The sequence below is a fragment of the Carcharodon carcharias genome, chromosome 23 (assembly GCF_017639515.1).
Source record: "Carcharodon carcharias isolate sCarCar2 chromosome 23, sCarCar2.pri, whole genome shotgun sequence".
Lineage (NCBI taxonomy): Eukaryota > Metazoa > Chordata > Chondrichthyes > Lamniformes > Lamnidae > Carcharodon > Carcharodon carcharias.
Window position 1 is genome coordinate 9,006,032 of NC_054489.1, and position 20,632 is coordinate 9,026,663.

General features: G+C 44.2%; 1 protein-coding gene across 10 annotated transcripts in view; it reads left to right on the plus strand.

The window, feature by feature from the left end:
* Positions 1 to 20,632, plus strand: part of LOC121294041 (protein AF-10-like) — a 156,349-nt gene that overhangs the window by 79,971 nt on the left and 55,746 nt on the right. For 7 of the 10 annotated variants that reach the window (XM_041217557.1, XM_041217563.1, XM_041217562.1 and 4 more), the window contains 3 exons: positions 2,908 to 3,003; positions 5,496 to 5,769; positions 13,403 to 13,978. In XM_041217557.1, the coding sequence (XP_041073491.1) occupies positions 2,908 to 3,003; positions 5,496 to 5,769; positions 13,403 to 13,978 (946 nt within the window). The remainder of the gene's footprint in view (positions 1 to 2,907; positions 3,004 to 5,495; positions 5,770 to 13,402; positions 13,979 to 20,632) is intronic. The other 3 variants (XM_041217560.1, XM_041217564.1, XM_041217567.1) reach the window with 2 other exon arrangements.

Consider the following 20,632-nt stretch of genomic DNA (forward strand, 5'->3'; position numbering starts at 1 on the left):
TTAGTGAACCAGATGGGTTTTTTTTTTACAACAATCGGCTATGGTTTTATGGTCATCATCAGACTTTTAATTCCAGATTTGGAAAAGAACTCCATTACCTTGCTCCATGGTAGAACGTGAACTATTCTCATCTTGCAATTCATATGACCCTCTGAAATCTTAATGTGGAAGTGTTCAGTAAATGTGGCCATTAACTTGAGAAAATCAATAATTCATATTTAAGTGAGCTTCCAAATGCTTTATCTCCAAAAGGTTTCAACTTCCTTTATTACATTGAATTTCCACCTCCCCTCCAGTCACTGCTGACTCTTACTCCTGGGAATGATGTGACTGCATCTGCAGTGGCTCCACTAAGCATCAGTTCTTCAAGGCGAAGCCTAGAGTGAATGTCAGTAGGCTGTTTGACTAGGGAGAGCTTCACAACTAGATCAGATTCCTGTCCTTGTGCATACAGGTTCTTTCCAGCAAGGGCTCACTGGAACAGCAAACGGGACTGGCAATTCAGGCCAGTTTCCCATTTCCTCCGAGCTCTCAAACTATAGCCTAGTCAGCAAATTATCCCTCACCACCTACTTTCTGCTGCCTTAAACTTTCTTGGAAAGTTAGAAGTGACACAATTGTTCCACGTGTTTGGTTTTTTTTTTTCTCCCTGGCTTTTTTATTCTTTAAGGGGGTATGTGCAATGCTTGCTGGGCCAGCATTTGCCACTGTTTGAACCCAGACATGATTTTACTGCATTTCTCCAAATTGGAGAAATAAAATGGAAACTATAGAAGTTTACAGCATTAAAGGAGGCCATTTGGCCGATCATGTTTCTCCTAGCTCCAATTCCTATCTAATCCCACTGACCTGCTGCCTCCCATAGCCATGCATTCCACCCTCTTAACAACTCAGCTCTCAGTATACCCTGTTAGAATTATAAATTGATAACCCCTCAGTCCTGAGTATCCAACCTTTGTCTTGCCCTAGTTCCCTGGTCAACACCCTTCATAATTGCAAAGCCCTATTAAGTTTACCCTTAGATTTTTCTGCTCCAGGGTAAATACTCTCAATATTGCACATCATTCCTCCTAACCATAGTTACCATCCCTGGAACAAAAACAAAAATTGCTGGAACAACTCAGCAGGTCTGACAGCATCTGTAGAGGGGAAGACAGAGTTAACGTTTCGAGTCAGTATGACTCTTCATTAGAACTAAAGAGGAAAATGACTTCTGATGAAGAGTCATATGGACTTGAAATGTTAACTCTGACTTCCTCTCCACAGATGCTGTCAGACCTGCTGAGTTTTTCCAGCAATTTTTGTTCTTGTTTCAGATTTCCAGCATCCACAGTATTTCGATTTTACCATCCCTAGTAACATCCTGGTGAATCTATGCTGTATGATTTTGATTATTTTAAAGTCCTTTCTGTGAATTGGTGCCGAAATCTTCTCGCTGTTGCTTAAAAAAGGAAAAAGAGGAAGACTTGCATTTATACAGTAACTTATATGGCCTCAAGACACCCCAAAGTGTTTTGCAGCCACTTTTTAGATTGTAATCACTGTTGTAATGTACGAAATATGACAGATAATTTGCACACTGCAAGATCCCACAAATAGCAATGTGGTAATGACATTGATTGAGGGATAAATATTGGCCAGGACCCTGGGGATATTCTTTTGCAAAATAGCACCATGTCTAACTGAGACAGCATGTGGGGTCTCAAATGACCATCTGAAAGACGGCACCTCTGACAGTGCAGCACTCCTTCAGTACTTCAGTGGGAGTGTCAGCCCGGATTTCTGTGCTCGAGTTTCTGGAGTGAGCCTTGAAGTCACAGCCTTCTGACTTACAGACGAGCGTGCTACCAACTGAGTCACAGTTGACCCTACCCAGTATGTTGTATCAATTCATCGTTATTTATTCTCTTATACCGTGTGCCCCTATTCATTATATACCAAATGTAATCATTGGTTTTTTTAGAGAGCTTTATCATACTTCCAAGGGAATGAACTCCTTTTATTCCATCCACTTCTGATGATTCAGTGAGTGTGTACAGATTCAAATGTGTTCAGTATTCATCCCCTGGGCTCTGCTAAGTTAGCTGATGGCAGTCAGGGTAGCAGTAAGTGGGCTACAGTTGGCCTCAGTGTTTAGAGAGAGAAAAGAGGTAAATGGTCCAAGTTTCCACACCTGATGATGCCCCACGGGCCCCCTTGCTGGAAAACGCCCATGCAAGTGGGGAAAAACTGGATCAGGCTCAGCTGTGATGCCCTTGAGGTCACACAATCTGCCCACACGAACCATCCAAGCTTGATTAATGATTATGAATAACATTCCCTTGTGTAAGTTACCAGGGTGCATCTGATGCCTGTGAAATTAGATGCCATTAAGAATCGAGGTCTTCAGAGGAAAAGTAAATTAGGTGTATAAAAAAAATTGCCTGTTTCTATCACCCCTGTGCTCGCTGATCTACATTAGTTCTCAGTCCAGAGGCCACTCGAGTTTAAAATATTCATCCTGTGCTCAAATCCTTCCATAGCCTCACTCCTCCCTATCTCTGCATCCTCCTCCTGTCCTACAATCTTCTGAGCTCTGAGGTTCTTCAATTCTGGCCTCTTGTACATTCACGATTTTCACCACGCCACCAATTGGCAATTGTGACTTCCATTGTCTCGGCCCTGAGCTCTGGATTTCCCTCCCTAAACCTCCCCCTCACTCTTCTTTCTTTAAGATGATCCTTACAAGCCACCCCTTTGACCAGACTTTCGGGCACCTGTTCTACTATCTCCTTATATAGCTCGGTGTCCAGTTTTACCTGATAATGTACTTGTGAGGTGCCTTGGGGCGTTTTACTATGTTAAAGGTGCTATGTAAATGCAAGTTTTGTGAAGCAAATTGCAGACTTTTTATTCATTACTTTGCAGAGTCGGAAAGACAGGGAAAGGCCAAAGCAGAAACTCAAGAAAGCCACAGAATCGTTGAACACAGTTGTTAGCACAGTTACTGTAACAACAGAAAAGGTAAGTGCATGTTGACGTTACAAAGTAAACAGTCCCTAGGCCCTTCTAGCTTAAACCCGCCCAAATGAGGACATTCAGTTACTTGATCATCAGCGCAGTGCCTCTCAGTTTATCTGCCTTATGTTTGTTTTCAAACTACACCTGGTGCTCAGGCAGTTGATACTTGTCAAACAACAGCTCCAGTTCTGAATCATAGAATGAGTGAAATTTCAGCACCAAATGAGACCATTTGACCTGGAATACCGATGTTGGCTCTGGTTCCACATCAAACTTCCTTCTCTACTCCCCTTTCCTGGCCTATTGCCTGTATCCATTAGCATCATTCTCCTTCAAGTGTTTATCTAATTCGCTGGTAAATACCGTGACTGACTCTTCCCCTTTTGATAACACATTCCATATGCGAAAATATTCCTTCTAATTTCTCCGTCAAAGGTGGCACCTAGTATGATCTGCTGGTGCCCTTGTGTCCCCAGTGCGCTGGCATCTGTTATGCAGATGCCCCTATGCGCTACTCCGTTCCTTCGTTGTTATTTTCATTTTGCTAATGTGAAAATGTGCAAGCCCTTAAGCTGTCCATCATTTTACCTTTATTTGGAAGAACTGTAGGAGACTGTTGGGGGTCAAACTTATAGACACAACAGTCAAGTCATAATTCTATAGACAATGATGCACATAACACACAGAATGTAATGGATGAAGAGATCTTCGGGTTCTGCTGATACAATGGGCCATCTGTAAAAAAAACTGTCCTTGGGAGTAATATAAAAATGTCCTGCGGTGGGAATGTCTTCACACTGTTTGTGTAATAGAGTATGTTCAGTGTTATATGTTGTGTTGGAGAGTGCCGTAATAATGCTTATACGAATGCTCTTTCAGATGTCACTTGGTGGAATATGTGCACAGAATGTGATTTAATATAAATATTAACATTAGTAAAAAAGGATTGTCAGGGCTGTGCAGGGTAAAGCGGCCAGAGCACCAGTTCTTACAATAGCTCAATGAGGATATGCACCAGTAGCGATGTTACTGAGCTACACAGACTGGGCTTGAAACCCTGGTTTGTGCTGGGCTAGTGAGAGACTTGTGCTAAGTAGTTTGAGGGCTAATCTGATAGGGGTTTTCAAGTTTATGAAGGGATAGGCTAGACATAGAGAAGATGCTTGCAATTGTGTAAGATGGTAGTGGTGTGTCACAGCAAACTCAGTGCTGTGACAACATATGCTGTTTACATGCATGTTGTAGCCTGGAGCTATGGAAAGTGATGGTAGAGGCTCCAACTCATGGCTGACCAGGGATTTATCCTGCCCTTTACCGCCTGTGTTGGAAGGATTGGCAGGTTGATAATCAACCTGTTTGGCCACCTTATAAATGCACCTTCCTTGGCCATCAAGTCCTGTGGTGGGATTCATTCCGGAGCTCCTGACTCTGAGGCAGTAAGGCCACCGACTGCGCCACCAGACTTCCCCATCAATATAAGATAGTCACCAATAATTCAAGTTGGGAATTCAGAAGAAACTTCTATGCCCATGTGGTGGTTAGAATGTGGAACTCACTACCACAAGGAATAAATAGTATCAATGCAATTAAGGGAAGGCTAGGTAAATGCATGGAGGAAAAAGGGATCGAATGTTACCCTGATGGAGTTAGATGAAGATGACTGGGAGAATGTTCATGTAGAGCATGGAGTAAATGGCCTGTTTCTGCACTGTTCACTTGATATAAGTAATATCAGTTAGTAAGGTTAAAACTGTTGAGTCATTAATTTTAAAACCTATGGGATAAATGCACTGAAATTTGCCCTCATGGTAGTGAGCTGAGATTCAGAGATAAGGCTACATCTCTGTTGTGCCAACTCCCTGCCTGCTTGTCTGAGCAGTGCAGGCTGCAGGGCACACGGAATTGGACAATTAACCCTCGCACGTTTTGTGTTCCAGTGTCTGAAAGGGTGATGGGAGCAGATTTAATGGTAAATTTCACGAGGGAGTTAGATCTATATTTGAAGGGGGAATATTTGAAAGGGGACTGGGAGCCCTTTCAAAGAACTGGCACAGGTTCAATGGGCTGAATGGCCACCTCCTGTGCTGTGTAAAATTGATCCAGAAATATCACAGAATGAATAATTTTTCACAAAGACCAACACGGGTGTGCAGTAGAGTGTGTAATCACAAAGTAGCCTTTTGTAGAGCAGTTAATTCTGGCACTCTCCTGCAACAGCATTCGCTCATCAGCTGCTTACCTGTTTGACTAGATGTTTTAATCTTACTGGCGTGAATCAAAACTTCCTTATTTAAACTTTTGCTTAAGTTCTTCCCCTGAAATTTAGAAGTGCCTCTGGTGCAATGCACATCTGTTCTGTTTCATGATTCCAGCTGTTTCTCTGCCCTACAGGCCAATTCTACGATTGAAATTCTTTTCTTTTAAAAAAAACTAATGGGAAGTTTCTGCGCTGTTGTTTTTTTCCCCTTTTGTTTTATCTAACTAATAACTATCAGACTTGCACAACTGCTAGCAGCAGCAGCAGTCGCAACTACATGTCAGGGACCTTGAGAGGTTTGGATGAAACCACAGCTCCCTTTACCAATAAACATTTCCAGGGAGCATCTGCACCACACGTGAGCGGGAAGGAGACGGCAGAGGTCGCCAGGTCGGAGGTCAAAGGGAAGAAGGCTCCCAGTCATGGCTCCGGCCAAAGGGGACGAAAGCCAGGTGGTGGGAAGAGCACGACCAGTGTTGCCACTGTATCATCACCGAGTCCATTTCAGCAAGGTACCATCCGCGATTGGGATTTTTTTTTATTCACTCGTGGGACGCGAGTGCTGTTGGCAAAGCCAGCATTTATTGCCAATCTGTAATTGCCCTTGAGAGCATCTTGATGAGCTGCCCCCTTGAACCATTGCAGCCCATGCAGTGTAGGTACACCCACAGTGCTGTTATGGAGGGAGTTCCAGGATTTTGACCCAATCTACTAAGGGATAGTTTGATACAAATTGTGAGATATACTGGGCCACTTTTGGAGGACAGTTAACACTAGCTTTCATTTATGTAGCACCTTTAACATCCCAAATCGCTAAGAGTTGCTGTCTAACTTGGACTTGCACATAACTGCTAAAAATGACAGGTTCCTTTCCATGGTAGGACAGTGAGTGAACCAGTTGGGTTTCTCTGACAGTCTCACATCTTCATAGTCACTTTTACTGAGGCTATTTTTTTTTTTATTTCTAGCTTTCATTTTTAAACTAAATTAAAATGCTACAGTGGTCACAGCATGGATTTCAACTCCCATTCTCTGAATTATCAGGCCTGGCCTCCAGCTCGCTAGACCAGTAACGTAACCAGCACCACCTGTTCAAGGGCAATTCAGGATGGGCAACAAATGCTGGCCTAGCTTCTCGTGAACGAATAAACAAACAAATATTGATCAGCTGATCTCAGTAAGGGCAGCAATGTGGCATTGGGCTCATTGCCTGAGGATTCTGGTTGGGAAGTAGCAGCCTAAATGCCAACTCCTGATCGTTGTTCAGTTACCAGGGCTGGACATTGTGGGTGCCAAGCGAGGACAGGATTGAGTCTTGGTTGTAATGAGTCTCAAAGTGGAATAGCTTGTTTACACAGCTACTCTGGCCAAGGAGACTTGAACAGTTGGCCTGGATAGCAAGGGAGGGTACCTGTTGTCCAACAGGACTCCTAAAAGGAGAGGAGGAAAAAGGGGATAAGATAAAATGAAATGGTGAGCGTTAAGATTGATGATGTGTAAGGATGGTACACAGGGTAGAGTGTGGTGCAGTAGCAACATATCAAGGAGGTCATGAGAATGGATGTAAATATCAACAACAGCGGCTTGCATTTATATAGCATCTTTAATGTAGTGAAAGGCCCCAAGACACTTTGTAGGAGTGTTAAAAACAAAATTTGACATCAAGCAGCTTAAGGAGAAATTAGGACAGATGATCAAAAGCTGGGTCAAAGGAGTAGATTTTACAGAATGTCTTAAAGGAGGAGACAGAGGCAGAGAGTTTAAGGGAGGGAATTCCAGAGCTTAGGGCCCGGACAGCTGAAGGTATAGTTGCCCATGGTGGAGCAATTGAAATCAAGCATTCACAAGAAGCAAAAATTAGAGTGCTAATATCTGGGGTGATGGGGGTTGTGGGGCTGGAGGGATTGCAGAGATAGGAAGGGGTGAGACCATGGAGAGATTTGAAAACAAAGATGAGAATTTTAAAATTGGCTTCCCCTCTGGCAATAACTCAATGTAGGATAGCGAGCACAGGGGTGATTGATGAACGGGACTTGGTGTGAGTTAGGACAGGGGCAGCAGAGCTTTGTTTGAGCTCACATTTATGGAGGGTGGAAGATGGAAGGTTGGTCAGGAGAGCATTGCAGTAGTCAAGTCTAGAGGTAACAAGGGTATGGAAGAGGGATACAGAAGCAGATGAGCTGGGACAGGGACAGAGTCAGACAATGTTGTTGAGGTGGAAGTGACCAGTGTTGGTTATGTTGTGAATATGTGATCGGAAGCTCACCCCAGATAAGGTATGTCCTGGTAGAGTTGTGTGTGCTACTGCTGCTTGCTTTGTTTTGGCAGTAGCCAGGGTCATATTGGAGAGAGTGCGATTAATCATTGTTGTGGCTGGTCATGTAGGGGAGGGTGCGATAATCATTGTTGCGACTTAACCCCATTATTTAGCTGATAGTTGAAGAGGTTAATATTTCAGCCTACAGTACTGCCAGTCCATGTAGATGTTACAAGGCAGTAATCTGATTTGTAGGTGAGACAAAACCCCCATCATGGTAATCCCAAATTATCCGTGTAGGGTATAATGTCCATCAAACTGATTCTGAGGTTAAGCCTCCATATCTGAGCCAGGAAGTTCCAGGGCTCAGCTGCTGATTTAGTTAGCAGTCAACTTGCTGATCCTGTTTTGACAGCAGTGCAGTGATGGATTGAAAGGTCTACAGAAAACTGATTTAACAGTGTGGGCCTAGAAACTAGTGAAGGGACACCAGCCTCTCCAACTCCAAATCAAAATTTAAAATAAAACACCAAGTCCCGCTGTATGTGGCCATCATCTGGGTTTCATTCTTGAGCTATGCCAGAAACAGATAATGTGCATCAGCACTCTCCCCCTCTTCTCTACCTCCTTCCACCAACACACGCACGAACACCCCCATACATACGTGGACACATACGCATAGTCACTCAACCCATGCAAAAGGAAACGGAAGATCACACGGCTGCCCACCCAGCTGAGAGCAGCCACAGTGCTGCGACAGGAAGCTCTGAACAACCTGTACAAAAATATCTATAAAACCTTTTGCGAAGTCTAGGAAATCAGCAATGAGTGTCAGCCATGACTCGGTTGGTAGACCGCTTGCCTCTAAGTCAGAAGGCTGTGGATTCAAACTGCACTCCAGAGATTTAAGTGTAAGTTCCTAGGCTGTGCCAGCACGGTACTGAGAGAGTGCTGTACTGTTGGGGGTGCCAACTTTCAGCTGAGACATTAAAACTGAAATCCTGTCCTCCCTCTCAGGTGGACTTAAAAGATCCTTAGCACTAGTTTGGAAGTTACCCTGGTGCCCTGACCAATGTTTATCGACATCACTGAAACAGATTATCTGGTCATTGTCACATTGTTGATTGTGGGAGCTTGCTGTGCACAAATTGTCTGCAGTGCCTCCTACCTTACAATAGTGACTGTACTTCAAAAGTACTTCAATGGATGTAAAAGACTTTGGGACGTCCTGAATTCATCTAAGGCACAATATAAATACAGGTCTTTTTTATGTGCTGTGTATGCAGTACATGCCATATCACAAACACTATAGCCCTGGAATGTTTGCAGACATGAGCAAACACCAATTTTCACCTTTCCTTGTCTAGAGATCTGATTTCACACTGGGTCACAGTTCCATACATGGTAGCAGTCGCCCTGAACTAAGTATAAGTAGCCATTCCTTATCTTTAGCAGTAAATATCAACTGGCTGTTTGACTGTAATAGGCATCATATTTGAATCCAATTCTCGCCTAATTTCAAGACATGGTCATTTTGCCAAGGTGTTGTCATCAATTGGCTCACATCTGTTGTCACCCTGAGCTAACTCAATACATTGTGTCGATTGAACCTAAGGTGATCCAGTCTGTCTGTTTCAGCGTCACACCAAGCATTATATTTACAAACTGAGTCATTGTAGCAGCAGGTACTGAATTTTTGTGAGAGCATCAGTAACAGAAAATGCACAACCTCACTTTAGTTGCTGCCCTGTTTCTCAGTTGCAGGCAGGTAGAGCTATGAACATGAGGTAGGAACAGGAATTCAGCCCTTCCAGCCAGCTCCACCATTCAATAATATTACTTAATATTATTACATAATATAATTATGATATTCTACCTTAACTCCACTTTCCCACCCTGTTCTGATAACCCTTAATTACCTTAGTGTTCAAAATCAATCTTAACTTGAAAATACTCGAGGAGCATCCACAACCTCTGGAGTAGAGAATTCCAAAGTTTTACAACCCTCCGAATGAATAAATTTCTTCTCATCCCAGTCCTAAATGGCTGACCCCTTATTCTGAAACTGTAGTACAAGAGTAGGCTATTCGGCCCCTCATGTTGTTCCGCCATTCAGTGAGATCATGGCTGATCTAATATTCGCCTGCACTCTGCTTTCCTGTCTGTTCCCTATAACCCTTTTGTTCGAGAATTTGTCACCTCAGCCTTGACTATATTGAATGTCTCGGCCTTCGCGTCTCTCTGGTGTAGAGAATTCCAATTATTCATGACCCGCAGAGAGAAGAGACCCCTGGTTCTAGATTCTTCAATCAGAGAAACAGTCTCTCAGCACTTACTGAGAATCCCTCTAAGAATTTTATATGCTTCAATGAAATGTGTTTCAATTAAGATGCAGATAAGCCATGATCTAACTGAATGGTGGAACAGGCTCAAGGGGCTGAATGGCCAACTTCTGCTTCTATATAGGGAAACAGAAAATGCTAAAAATATTCAGCAGGTCTGGCAGCATCTGTGGAGAGAGAAAAACAGGAGTTAATGTTTCAGGTTGATGACTGAGCAGTTCTGTTGAAGGGTCAGATTTTGCTTTTGCATTAATCCCTGCTCCCATGTTCCTTCTTTACTATGCTTTCAAGATGAGGTGAAATTATAATGTAGCATGTGACTGTGAGAGAATGCAAATCTTATTCTAATTCACATCTCCCAACATAAACAAGGAGCCGTGTGGTCCAGTTTCATGGCTTTCGAGTTCAGTGCAGAAGTAAGTTTCATTGTCTGTTAAACGCTATGTAATTGAAGTGTTTGGAGACGTCTGTCAGGATTTCAGGCAGTAATCTCGTCTCGTGACCCGGCTGATGAACAGACGGGTTGAAGCTCCATCTCTTGGGATTCTTGTGATGTCATCTGAGCCCTTTGATTGGATTATGTCCATGTAATCCACTGTCAATCACCCTCTGTCCTGGCTGCAGTAAGCGCTCAGGCAGCACTGCATGGCCCAGTTGATACGAACACTGTTCTGTTCTGAGGTGGAATGGAGCTGGACAGATCAGCGAGAGGCCAGGCTCACAGCCTATGCTGAGCTAGCTGTTCTCAGCCCAGCTGCTTGTAGAGAACTTTATGTTTAGTCTTAACTCTACAGGGGCACATTGGAGGGTTGGGGTGGGGAAGGAAGAAGATTAAGCAGAATTCCCACTACTATTTTTTTAGCATATCTTCAACACACAATTTCTCCCTTTAGGGAATAGTGGGAAGGTGGTGGAAGGATTCCCAGGCTGATTTTCAGCTCATTGAACCATGTCACAAACACTCCTTCCATGGCCAATAAGTCCTGCCGTGGAACTTGAACCCGGAGCTCCTCACCCAGAAGCAGGGACACTACCCACTACGCCACACATCCTTCATTCCTGCCACTGATTGCTTATCCAACAACGATTACTGAAAACTAATCAAACATGCAGGTCCGACCGGCTTCCCTCTCCAGCCCAGAGGTGTTGAGGCAATCCCACAACAGTCGGAACAGCCTGCCTCACCCTTGATGAATTGTCCTTCAAGTGCTCCCTGTATCATGTACTCCCTCAGCTAGGTGACATTTTAGAAAGAGAAATTTGAAATTTTTTTCTACTCTTCTCTAAGAAGGACATTGAGGCATCAGAGAAGGTGCAAGAGATTTGCTAAAATTATACCCAGTGTGCGCTCTATAAGAAAAGATTAAATCATCTGGGAATCATTTCTGTTGAAAAGGTAAGGCTGGGGGTTGACCTGATAGAGGCCATTATGAAGGATTTGACGTGCTCAGAATAGTGAAGGTGTTTCTGTGAGTGGGCGAATCCAGAACCCAGGGCCATAAATATAAGGTTATCACTAATAAATCCAATAGGGAGTTCTTTACCCAGAGAGAGGTTAGAATGTGGAACTCACTACTACAAGGAAATTAAATAAAAACATGAGGGAGAAAGGAACAGAAGGATATGTTGGTTGAGCGAGGTGAAGGGTGTGAGGTGGTTAGTGTGGAGCATAAGCACCAGCATAGGTCAGTTAGGCTGAATGGCTGTTCCTGTGCTGTAAATCTTTTGCAATACTTAGAAAACTAGGTAGAAAGACACTTGCCTTTTAGTTTGCCTTTTCTGTTCCTAGCTCCCACTTCAGGTCTCCACAGAGGGTTTGAATCAGTTCCACTGTTGAGTCCTGTGTGCTAAAAGTTCCATTGGAAATCCTGTACGTTGGAACCTGAGCCATCTGATTGCTGATCTTGAATGTGTTTGAGCTGGGAGATCTCGTCACTTAGATCGTGGACAGTTCAAAGGATCTGCAGTGGTTTTGTTACTGCACTAATAATCCTCAAAACAGGAGGCCAAATCCTACAATGTCCATTGGAGAAGTTGAATTGAAGTTTTTTCAAAAGAACCTGCAAAAATGATAATCTGGTGTTAGTATAAGTGTCTATGGAGCTGTTGGCTTGTTGTAAAAACTGAACTGGTTCATGAATGTCCTTTGGGGAAAGGAACCTGCCCTGGGCTGACCTATATGTGACTCCAGTCCCACACCAAAGATGATTGATTCTTAACTGCCCACCTGAATTGGCCTAGCAAGCCACACCCGCTGAACTTGGGGATGGGCAATAAATACCAACAACACCCACATCCAGTGAATGAATAAGAAAAATAAAGGACAAACAACATAATATATAAATATCAGTTACAGGTTTTGTTGCACGTATGATAGAAGCATAAAATGGTAGCAAGAAGAAGCCGTTCAGCCCATCATGTCTGTGCCAGATCTCCGCAAGAACAACGCAACTAATCCCACTTCTGAGTTACAAGGTTCTGGGTTCAAATCCCCCTCCAGAACTTGAACACAAAAATCAAGGTTTATATTCCAGTGCAGTATTGAGGGTGTGCTGCACGGTCAGGTGTGCTGTCTTTTGGATGAGACATTGGGCCGAGATCCCATCTAATCCTCTCAGGTGGATGTTAAAGATCCCATGGCACTATTTTGAAGATGAGCAGGGAAGTTATCCCCAGTGCCCTGGACAATATTTATCTCTTAATCAATATCACTAAAGCAGATAATCTAGTCATTGCCATGTTGCTATTTGTGGGAGTTTGTTGAAAGCAAATTGGCTGCTGCATTTTCTACATCTGAACTGTGGCTAGAGTTCAAAAGTACTTTGTTGGCTGTGAAGTGCTTTGGGACATCCTGAGGTTGTGAACAGTTCTACAGATACATGCAGGTTTTCTTAGTGACCCTCTTATTGTTCTGGAGGTAACATTTCAAAAACTATCTAACATGTCACCTTGTGTACCATAGTGCAGCATGAAAACACAGTGGCGCTTCTAGCCAAATGAAAAATTCTGTGCAACGTCTCCAGTCAATCATCTTCCAGCAGTTATAACACATGGGAATAGGCAGTAACAGGCATACAATAACACACATTTTTTGAGAGAAATTATATTTACATTAATAGCACCATTTAAAATGATTGAAAGCTCTTGAAGCACGAGGTGACACTTGGAATAGCTGGGTGCTGATAATTGCCAGTAATGAGGTGCTAAAGCGATCCACTTAGACAAACAGTTAGAGATTAGCATGTGTTTTAAGGTGAGAATGGGACATTAATAAGCTGCTTTAATGACCCCACAGTGAGTGAAACACAAACTGTACACTTTGAAGAAAAATGGCCCTCGTTATTAAATGGAAGGCGATGGATTTCTGCCGATAGTGTTTGGGGCGGGGGTGAGTTGGATCTCAGCAGAGGGTTACGTGTTGTTTACTCTACACCAGCCTTAATATATTGTGCAAAAGTAAAGTACTGTGGGTGCTGGAAATCTGAAATAAAAACAGAAAATGCTGGAAATACTATCCTTAAAAATGTGTCTGTTATTCAATTACAGGCAGTCTCCTGAGCACCTCCAGCAGCTCACTGCAGCCTTCCCAGGAGGTTGGAATATTTAGCAAGCCTGAACTACGAGGGGACACTTACTCAGCAGGTCGCAACTCCTCGCAGAGCCCTGCCTCCTACGACACAACGAAAGGGGACGTTTTTGGCGCAGAAGGGACCCTGTCGGGCTTTAACTCTTTGATCCGCTTCACCTCCCCTCCTCCGGTCCAGAAGAAAGCCCCTGAGAGCTCGCCCGGGGACTTTAGGACTTCCAGTGGGATGGGCGGCCCTTCAAGCGGAGGAGCTGGCTACAAGCGACCTCAGCCGGTCGCCGGGATGGAAGAGGAAGAGACAGTGAAGGAGAAGAAGCACAAGGCTAGCAAGAAGAGCAAGCATGGTCGGGGGAGGCCCAAAGGGAGCAAAAACGAGAGCAACCCAAGTCTGGCAATCCCCATCTCCCTCATTACATCATCAGCAACTGACCCAAGTGGATGCATCACCAGCCCCGCACTCCCAAAGTTAACAGCATCAACAAGCCACAGTGGAGCTATCCCAAGTCTATCAATAGAACCTTCACTTCTGGGTTCAGGTACCAAAATGCTTAACCTTTAACACTTCCCCTGTGAATCCCATTCAAGTTGATCTTTCAAGTGGATGTTGCTACAGCTCCCCCAATTGGCTCAATGGGTAAATAAAGGAGAAAATGTGATTTAAAACCTTAGAGAGCAGACCTACTAGATCCAAACTGATGTAGCCAGCCGTGGCAGCTTTATTACATTAGGCTTCACTGTCCCGTGGTTTAGTCGTTAGAGACATCAGCCAGGGGCCCCTGTGCCACTGTCCTGATCCCCTCATGTTTGTGGATCAAGCTTGGATATGATGCACCCTGAGTCGAATTGCCTGTTAGCATTCGTCATCCATACTCACATGAAGGTGAGCATTTGGGCAAGATTACCAGTAAACGATCTGGGCTTGTGTATTGTGAATTGGCACCTCAAAAATTATTTCAAAGTTGGAGGTGCCTCAAGTGGAGTAGGTATGGCAGGTTACACATGAGTATTACACTTCGGGGTTCATGTCGAGCCCAAAGTGGTGGGGAGCTGAAAGTCTTTGCCAGCTGTTGGCTTCAGGCATTCTACATGAAATGATTTGGGCAGTCTCAGTCCAGATGCTAGCAGTTCCAAGGCACAAAGGAAAGAAAGACTTGATTTTTCTATAGCGCCTTTCACTACACAGGACACCCCAAAGCACTTTACAGCCAACGAAGTGAAGTTGCAGTGTAGTCACTGTTATAATGTAGGAAACTCGGCAGTCAATGTTTGCCCAGCAAGATCCCACAGACAGCTAATGACCAGATTAGCTGCTTTTAGTGATGTTGATTGAAGGATAAATATTGGCTAGGAAACTGAGGATAGCTCCCTTTGTCGTCTTCAAAATAGTAGATGTAGGATCTTTTATGCCCACTTGAGAGGGCAGATAGGGCCTCAGTTTAACATCTCATTCAAAAGACAGCACCGTTGACAGCGAAGCACTCCCTTCGTAATGTGAATCTCTCTTGAGCGTTCGGGGTGGCTGGTGGGAGAAGTGGAAATAAAAATTCCTCTAAGACGCAAAAACCCAACAGGAAAGAAAAATCAACAGTGGCTAACAAAAGAAGTTAAAGATTGCATTAGATCAAAGGAAGTGGTTTATAAGGTCATCGGATAAAGTGGTAAGCCTGAGGATTGGGAGCAATTTAGAACCCAGCAAAGGAGGATCAGGAAGCTGATAAAGAAAGGGAAAAGAGAATGATTGCAAGCTAGCGAGAAATATAAAGGTGGACTGTAAAAGCTTCTTCGGGTATGTGAAAAGGAAAACGTTAGCAAGGACAAATGTAGGTCCATTACAGGCTGAGGCAACAGAATTTATACCGGAGAAACTAAACAGTTACTTTGTGTCTGTCTTCACGGAGGAAGATGCAGAAAATCTTCCAGAAATACGAGAGAACCAGGGGACTTGTGAAAATGAGGAACTGAAATAAATTAGTATTAATAAAGAGGCAGTAATCAAAAAATTTGATTGAAAGTTGATAAATCCCCTGGACCAGATGAGCTACATCCAGCGTGTTGAAGGCGCTGGCTATAGAGATAGTGGATGCATTTGTGATTGCCTTTCAAAATTCTATAGATTCTGGAAAGGTTCCTGCAGACTGGAAAGTAGCAAATGTAACCCCACTATTTAAGAAAGGAAGGAGAGAGAAAATGGAGAACTACAGGCCTGTTAGTTTGATGTCGGTATTGGGGAATATGTTAGAGTCTACTATAAAGGATGTGATAACTGAACGCTTAGAAAGTAATGGTGAAATTTGGCAGTCAACATGGATTTATGAAAGGGAAATCATGTTTGCCAAACCTGCTGGAATTTTGTGAGGATGTTACTTGTAACATAGATGAAGGAAAATCAGTGGATGTGGTGTATTTGGATTTTCAGAAGGCTTTTGATAAGGTCCCACGCAGGAGGTTAGTAAACAAAATTACAGCCCATGGGAATTGGGGTGATATACTGGTATGGATTGAGAATTGGTTAACAGACAGAAAACAGAGATAGGAATAAATGGGTCATTCTGAGGATGGCAGGCTGTTACCAGTGGGGTATTGCAAGGATCAGTGCTGGGGCCACAGCTGTTCACAATCTATATCAATGATTTGGATGTGGAGACTAAAGGTAATATTTCCAAATTAGCTGATGACACATTCCCAACTAGATTTGTAAGTTGTGAGGAGGATGCAAGGAGGCTTCAAGGGGACTTGGATAGACCAAGTGAATGGGCAAGAAAATGGCAGATGGAATATACTATGAATAATGTAAAGATATCCTCTTTGGTGGAAAAAAGCAGAAACGTAGAGCATTTCTCATATGGTGAGAGGTCGGGAAATATTGATGCCCAAAGAGATCTGGGTATCCTTTTCTTGAATCACTAAAAGCTAGCAGGCAGGTACAGCAAGCAGTTAAGAAGGCAAATGTAATGAAGGCCAACATAGCAAGGAGATTTGAGTACAGGAGTAAAGATGCCTTGCTGCAATTGTATAGAGCCTTGGTAAGACCACACCTGGAATATTGTGTATAGTTTTGGTCTCCTTACCTGAGGAAGGATACACTTGCCAAGGAGGGAGTGCAGCGGAGGTTCCCCAGACTAATCCCTGGCTTGGCGGGATTGTCTTATGAGGAGGGAGATTGAGGAAACTGGCCCTGTATTTTGTAGAGTTTCGAAGAATTATCTCATTGAAACTTCAGTAACTTAAGTCCTCACAAGGCATGACAGGGTAGATGTGAATCGGATGTTTCCCTGGCTGGTGAGTCTAGAACCAGAGGACACAGTCTCAGAATAAGGAGTAGACCATTTAAGACTAAGATGAGGGAGAATTTCTTCTGTTGGAGGGTGGTGAATCTTTGAAGTTCTTTACCCCAGAGGGAAGCTCAATCATTGAGCATGTTCAAGACAGAAATCAATTAGGTCTGGGTACTAATGACATTGAGGGATAAGGGGATAACACGGGAAAGTGGCATTGAGGTAGATGATCAGCCATGATCTATTTCAATGGTGGAGCAAGCTTGATGGGCCAAATGGCCTACTCCTGCTCCTATGTTTCCTATGGTGCAGTAGGGCCGGAGAGGGATGGGGCTTCATTCTGAGGTTGAGACTGAGGAGAACATGTCATGAGCTAGGAGAGCGAGCCAGAGAGCTTTACATCTATCTGTGCTGTCAGAATTTACAGCAGAGAAACAGTCCGACAGGCCCATGTCAGTGAACATGCTGCACGTGAGCCTAACTGGGCCTTCTGTTACAAAATGCCTGAATTCTAAGGTTCCCAGCACTATCATCCCTCCACTATAGGTGTCAGCATTGGCTCAGCTGCTCTCTCGCCGAGAGTGGCCACTAGCAAAGGCCACTAATACTGGACACCATCATGACACATGGGGTGATTGTATTGTATACAGAGGTTTCTCACGGTTTTGAGGGACAACAGAGGTTAGGGGAGGGGGATGGGGAAAAAACACAACAAAAAAAAACTGTTTTTGGTGTCCCAGTAGTTCTGAGTCGCTGCAGATGGAAAAAGGAACAAGCACAGGCCCTTGCCAGTGCTTCGCTGTTGGTAAACGTGCTGCAGCACAAAGTACAGAATATAAAGTTATTCTGTACTGGACAGTGGCCGGACCAACTAAAAGCCGGATTGTGCAGTATAAATCCGGGCATCTGGCCATCCTACTCTTGCCTCCGACTCAGAAGGTCATGGGTTCAAGCCCCACTTCAGAGACTTGGGCATATAATCTAAAGTCCGACACACTCCAGTACAGTAGTGAGGGAATGCTGCACTGTCAACGGTGCTGTCTTTCAGGTGGGTGTAAAAGATCCAACGGCACTACTTCGGAGAGAAGAGGAGCCGTGACTTAAGATTAGAAAATCCTGGAGCGGCTCAGCAGGTCATGTAGCAGTCGTGGAGAGAGAAATAGTTAGCATTTCAGGTTGATGGCTGTTTATCCGAACTTCAGAGGAGGATTCTCCCTAGTGTCCTGCTCAATATTTCATTGCTTAACCAACATCTCTATAAACAGAGCATCTGGGGCAGAATATTGCTGTTGGCGTGTACCCAACACCAACGCGTGTCATTTCAATATTTCGTTCGGTGGGTGCGCACTGGCCAAACTGTCAACGGCCTATTAAGGCCATTAAAAAAGTAATTTAACTTATTAATACCACTGCCGGTCCAACCTTAAGATTGGCTGCAGGTGAAGAGCCCAAGCGGCCTTTGCGTTTTTCAGAAAACCTCATCCATGGGTGGGATGAGGTTTCCTGAAGGTCTGATAAAATAATTAAATAAATTTTGCAAATTTCACAAACATGTCCCAGCTCATGCGACACTGTCGCATGAGGGGGACATGTTTAAATAATTTTTTACTTTTTTTTTTAAAAAGCTTTATTATCTACTTAAGCTCCCCGAGGCAGCTCTGTGCCTCGGGGAGATTGCTGCACTCCTTCACGCGCATGTGCGACAGAGCGCAGGCCCCAACTCTTCCCCCCCACCCCCCCGCACAGGTATTGCTGAGCGCTACCAGGCATGCCCTGTAAAATGGCAGCACATAGCCGATTGCGGGCGGCAATCTGCTCTGCGCCCGCCCCCACTCCCACCCAGCCTGCCCGCCAGGGGAAAAATTCTCCCCCTAGTCATTATCTGGTTGCTGTGAACTTGCAACTTGCTGTGTGCAAACCGACTGCTGCGCCTCCTACATTACAACAGTGACTACACTTCGAAAGTACTTCATTGGCTGTAAAGTGCTTTGGGAGGTACTGGGGTTATGAAAGTTCCAAATCTTTCTCTCGTTTCTGAGTGCAACAAAACGAATCTTAAAGGAAGTGGGTAGTTGTGGGGGTGGGGAGTGCGGAAGTGGGGATATGGGGAAATGGGGTGGGTGTGCAACCCATAGGGTGCTCTAGTGTGCAACTCATAGGGTGCTCTAGTGTGCAACCCATAGGGTGCTCTAGTGTGCAACTCATAGGGTGCTCTAGTGTGCACCCATAGGGTGCTTTAGTGTGCACCCATAGGGTGCTCTAGTGTGCATCCATAGGGTGCTCTAGTGTGCACCCATAGGGTGCTTTAGTGTGCACCCATAGGGTGCTCTAGTGTGCATCCATAGGGTGCTCTAGTGTGCATCCATAGGGTGCTCTAGTGTGCAACCCATAGGGTGCTCTAGTGTGCAAAATGCAATCCAGTCAACAAAGGGTTACTCTTCCGAGGGATCAAGCGCTGCAGTGATGTTTTGATTTGCTCAGCTGCTTGAGTACTGGGGGCTCGCTTATAAGAGGTGGTTGTGTTAATTCATTCAGGCAAAAGCAGCTGGCGGGCTGAGGATGTATGCACGATGGATGTATGAATTATGGGCACATAAATTTATAGTTTCTCATTATGATAGGTGGGCAGAACGATGTTGAGGGAGGGATAATGTAATATTTCAGAGAATGCGTTGCAATTTTATATGTATTTAAGATAGTGTAGGGATAAATAAATTTAGACATTTTAGTGCACCTTTACCTAAAAACGTGCCACAACAATGCTCAGGTAGATATAACAACAACAACTTGCATTTATGTAGTGTCTTTAATGTGGTAAATGCCCAAAGGTGCTTTACAGGAGCATTACCAAATAAAATTTGCCACCAAGCCACATTGGGACAGATAACCAAAAGCTTGATGAATGAGGCATGGAATGTTTCAGAGGAGAGAGAAGTCGAGAGGTTAAGGGAGTGAATCCCAGAGATCAGGGCCTAGGTGGCTGAAGGAGAGACAAGATTATACTTTGTGCAAATGAAAAGTCTCAAAAGCAAATAGTAATAGTTAACTAATTTACATGTGTTTGCAAAGACCTGTTAGATTGTGTTAGCTGTGCCTCAGTGGGTGTCACTGTTGTCCCTGAAATAGAAGGCTGTGATTTCAAGTCCCACTCCAAGACTTTGAACACAAAAAAATCAAAGCTAATACTGCAGTTCAGCACTGAGGGAGTGCTGCACCATTGGAGGTGCCATCTTTCAGGTAACATGTTAACCCGAGGCTCCACCTGCCCCCTCATTGTTGTAACATTGGAAATGCAGCAGCCAGTATGTGCACAGCAAGCTCCCACAAACAGCAATGAGGCAATAACCAGGAAACCCGTTTTTCTGCTGTTGACTGAGGAATTAATATTGGCTGGGAGACTGGGGTGAACTGCCTCCCTCTTTTGAAATGGGACCAAAGGATCTTTTACATCCCCAAGAGGGCAGATAGGGTCTCGGTTTAACCTCTCACCCAAAACACTTCCTCAGTACCATACTAGAATGTCAGTCCTGGACTTGAATTTGAACCCACATCCTTCCAGCTCAGAGACAGATAGCTACCAACTGAGCCGTGGCTGACACTGTATAAAGCATCTGTAACATGGGAAAACATCTTAAAGCGCTTCACAGAGTGGTAACTCTAAGAAAGGCGACCAAAAGTTTGGTCAGTCAGGTGCCCCTTCGTTAGAGTGGAGCGAGGGAGAAAGATTCAGGGAGAGTCATTTGTACAAATCTCCAGGCTTTCAAAATCCAAACTTGAAATGACCCAACCACTATCCTTCGAAGTACCTTCTGTTGTGACTGATCTCCGGGCGAGGTCCCCCAATTTGTTAACATTCCGGATGTGACCCTAATTTTGTTACGCTCCCAGGTGAGGAGGAATGAGCTGGCTCCCCTT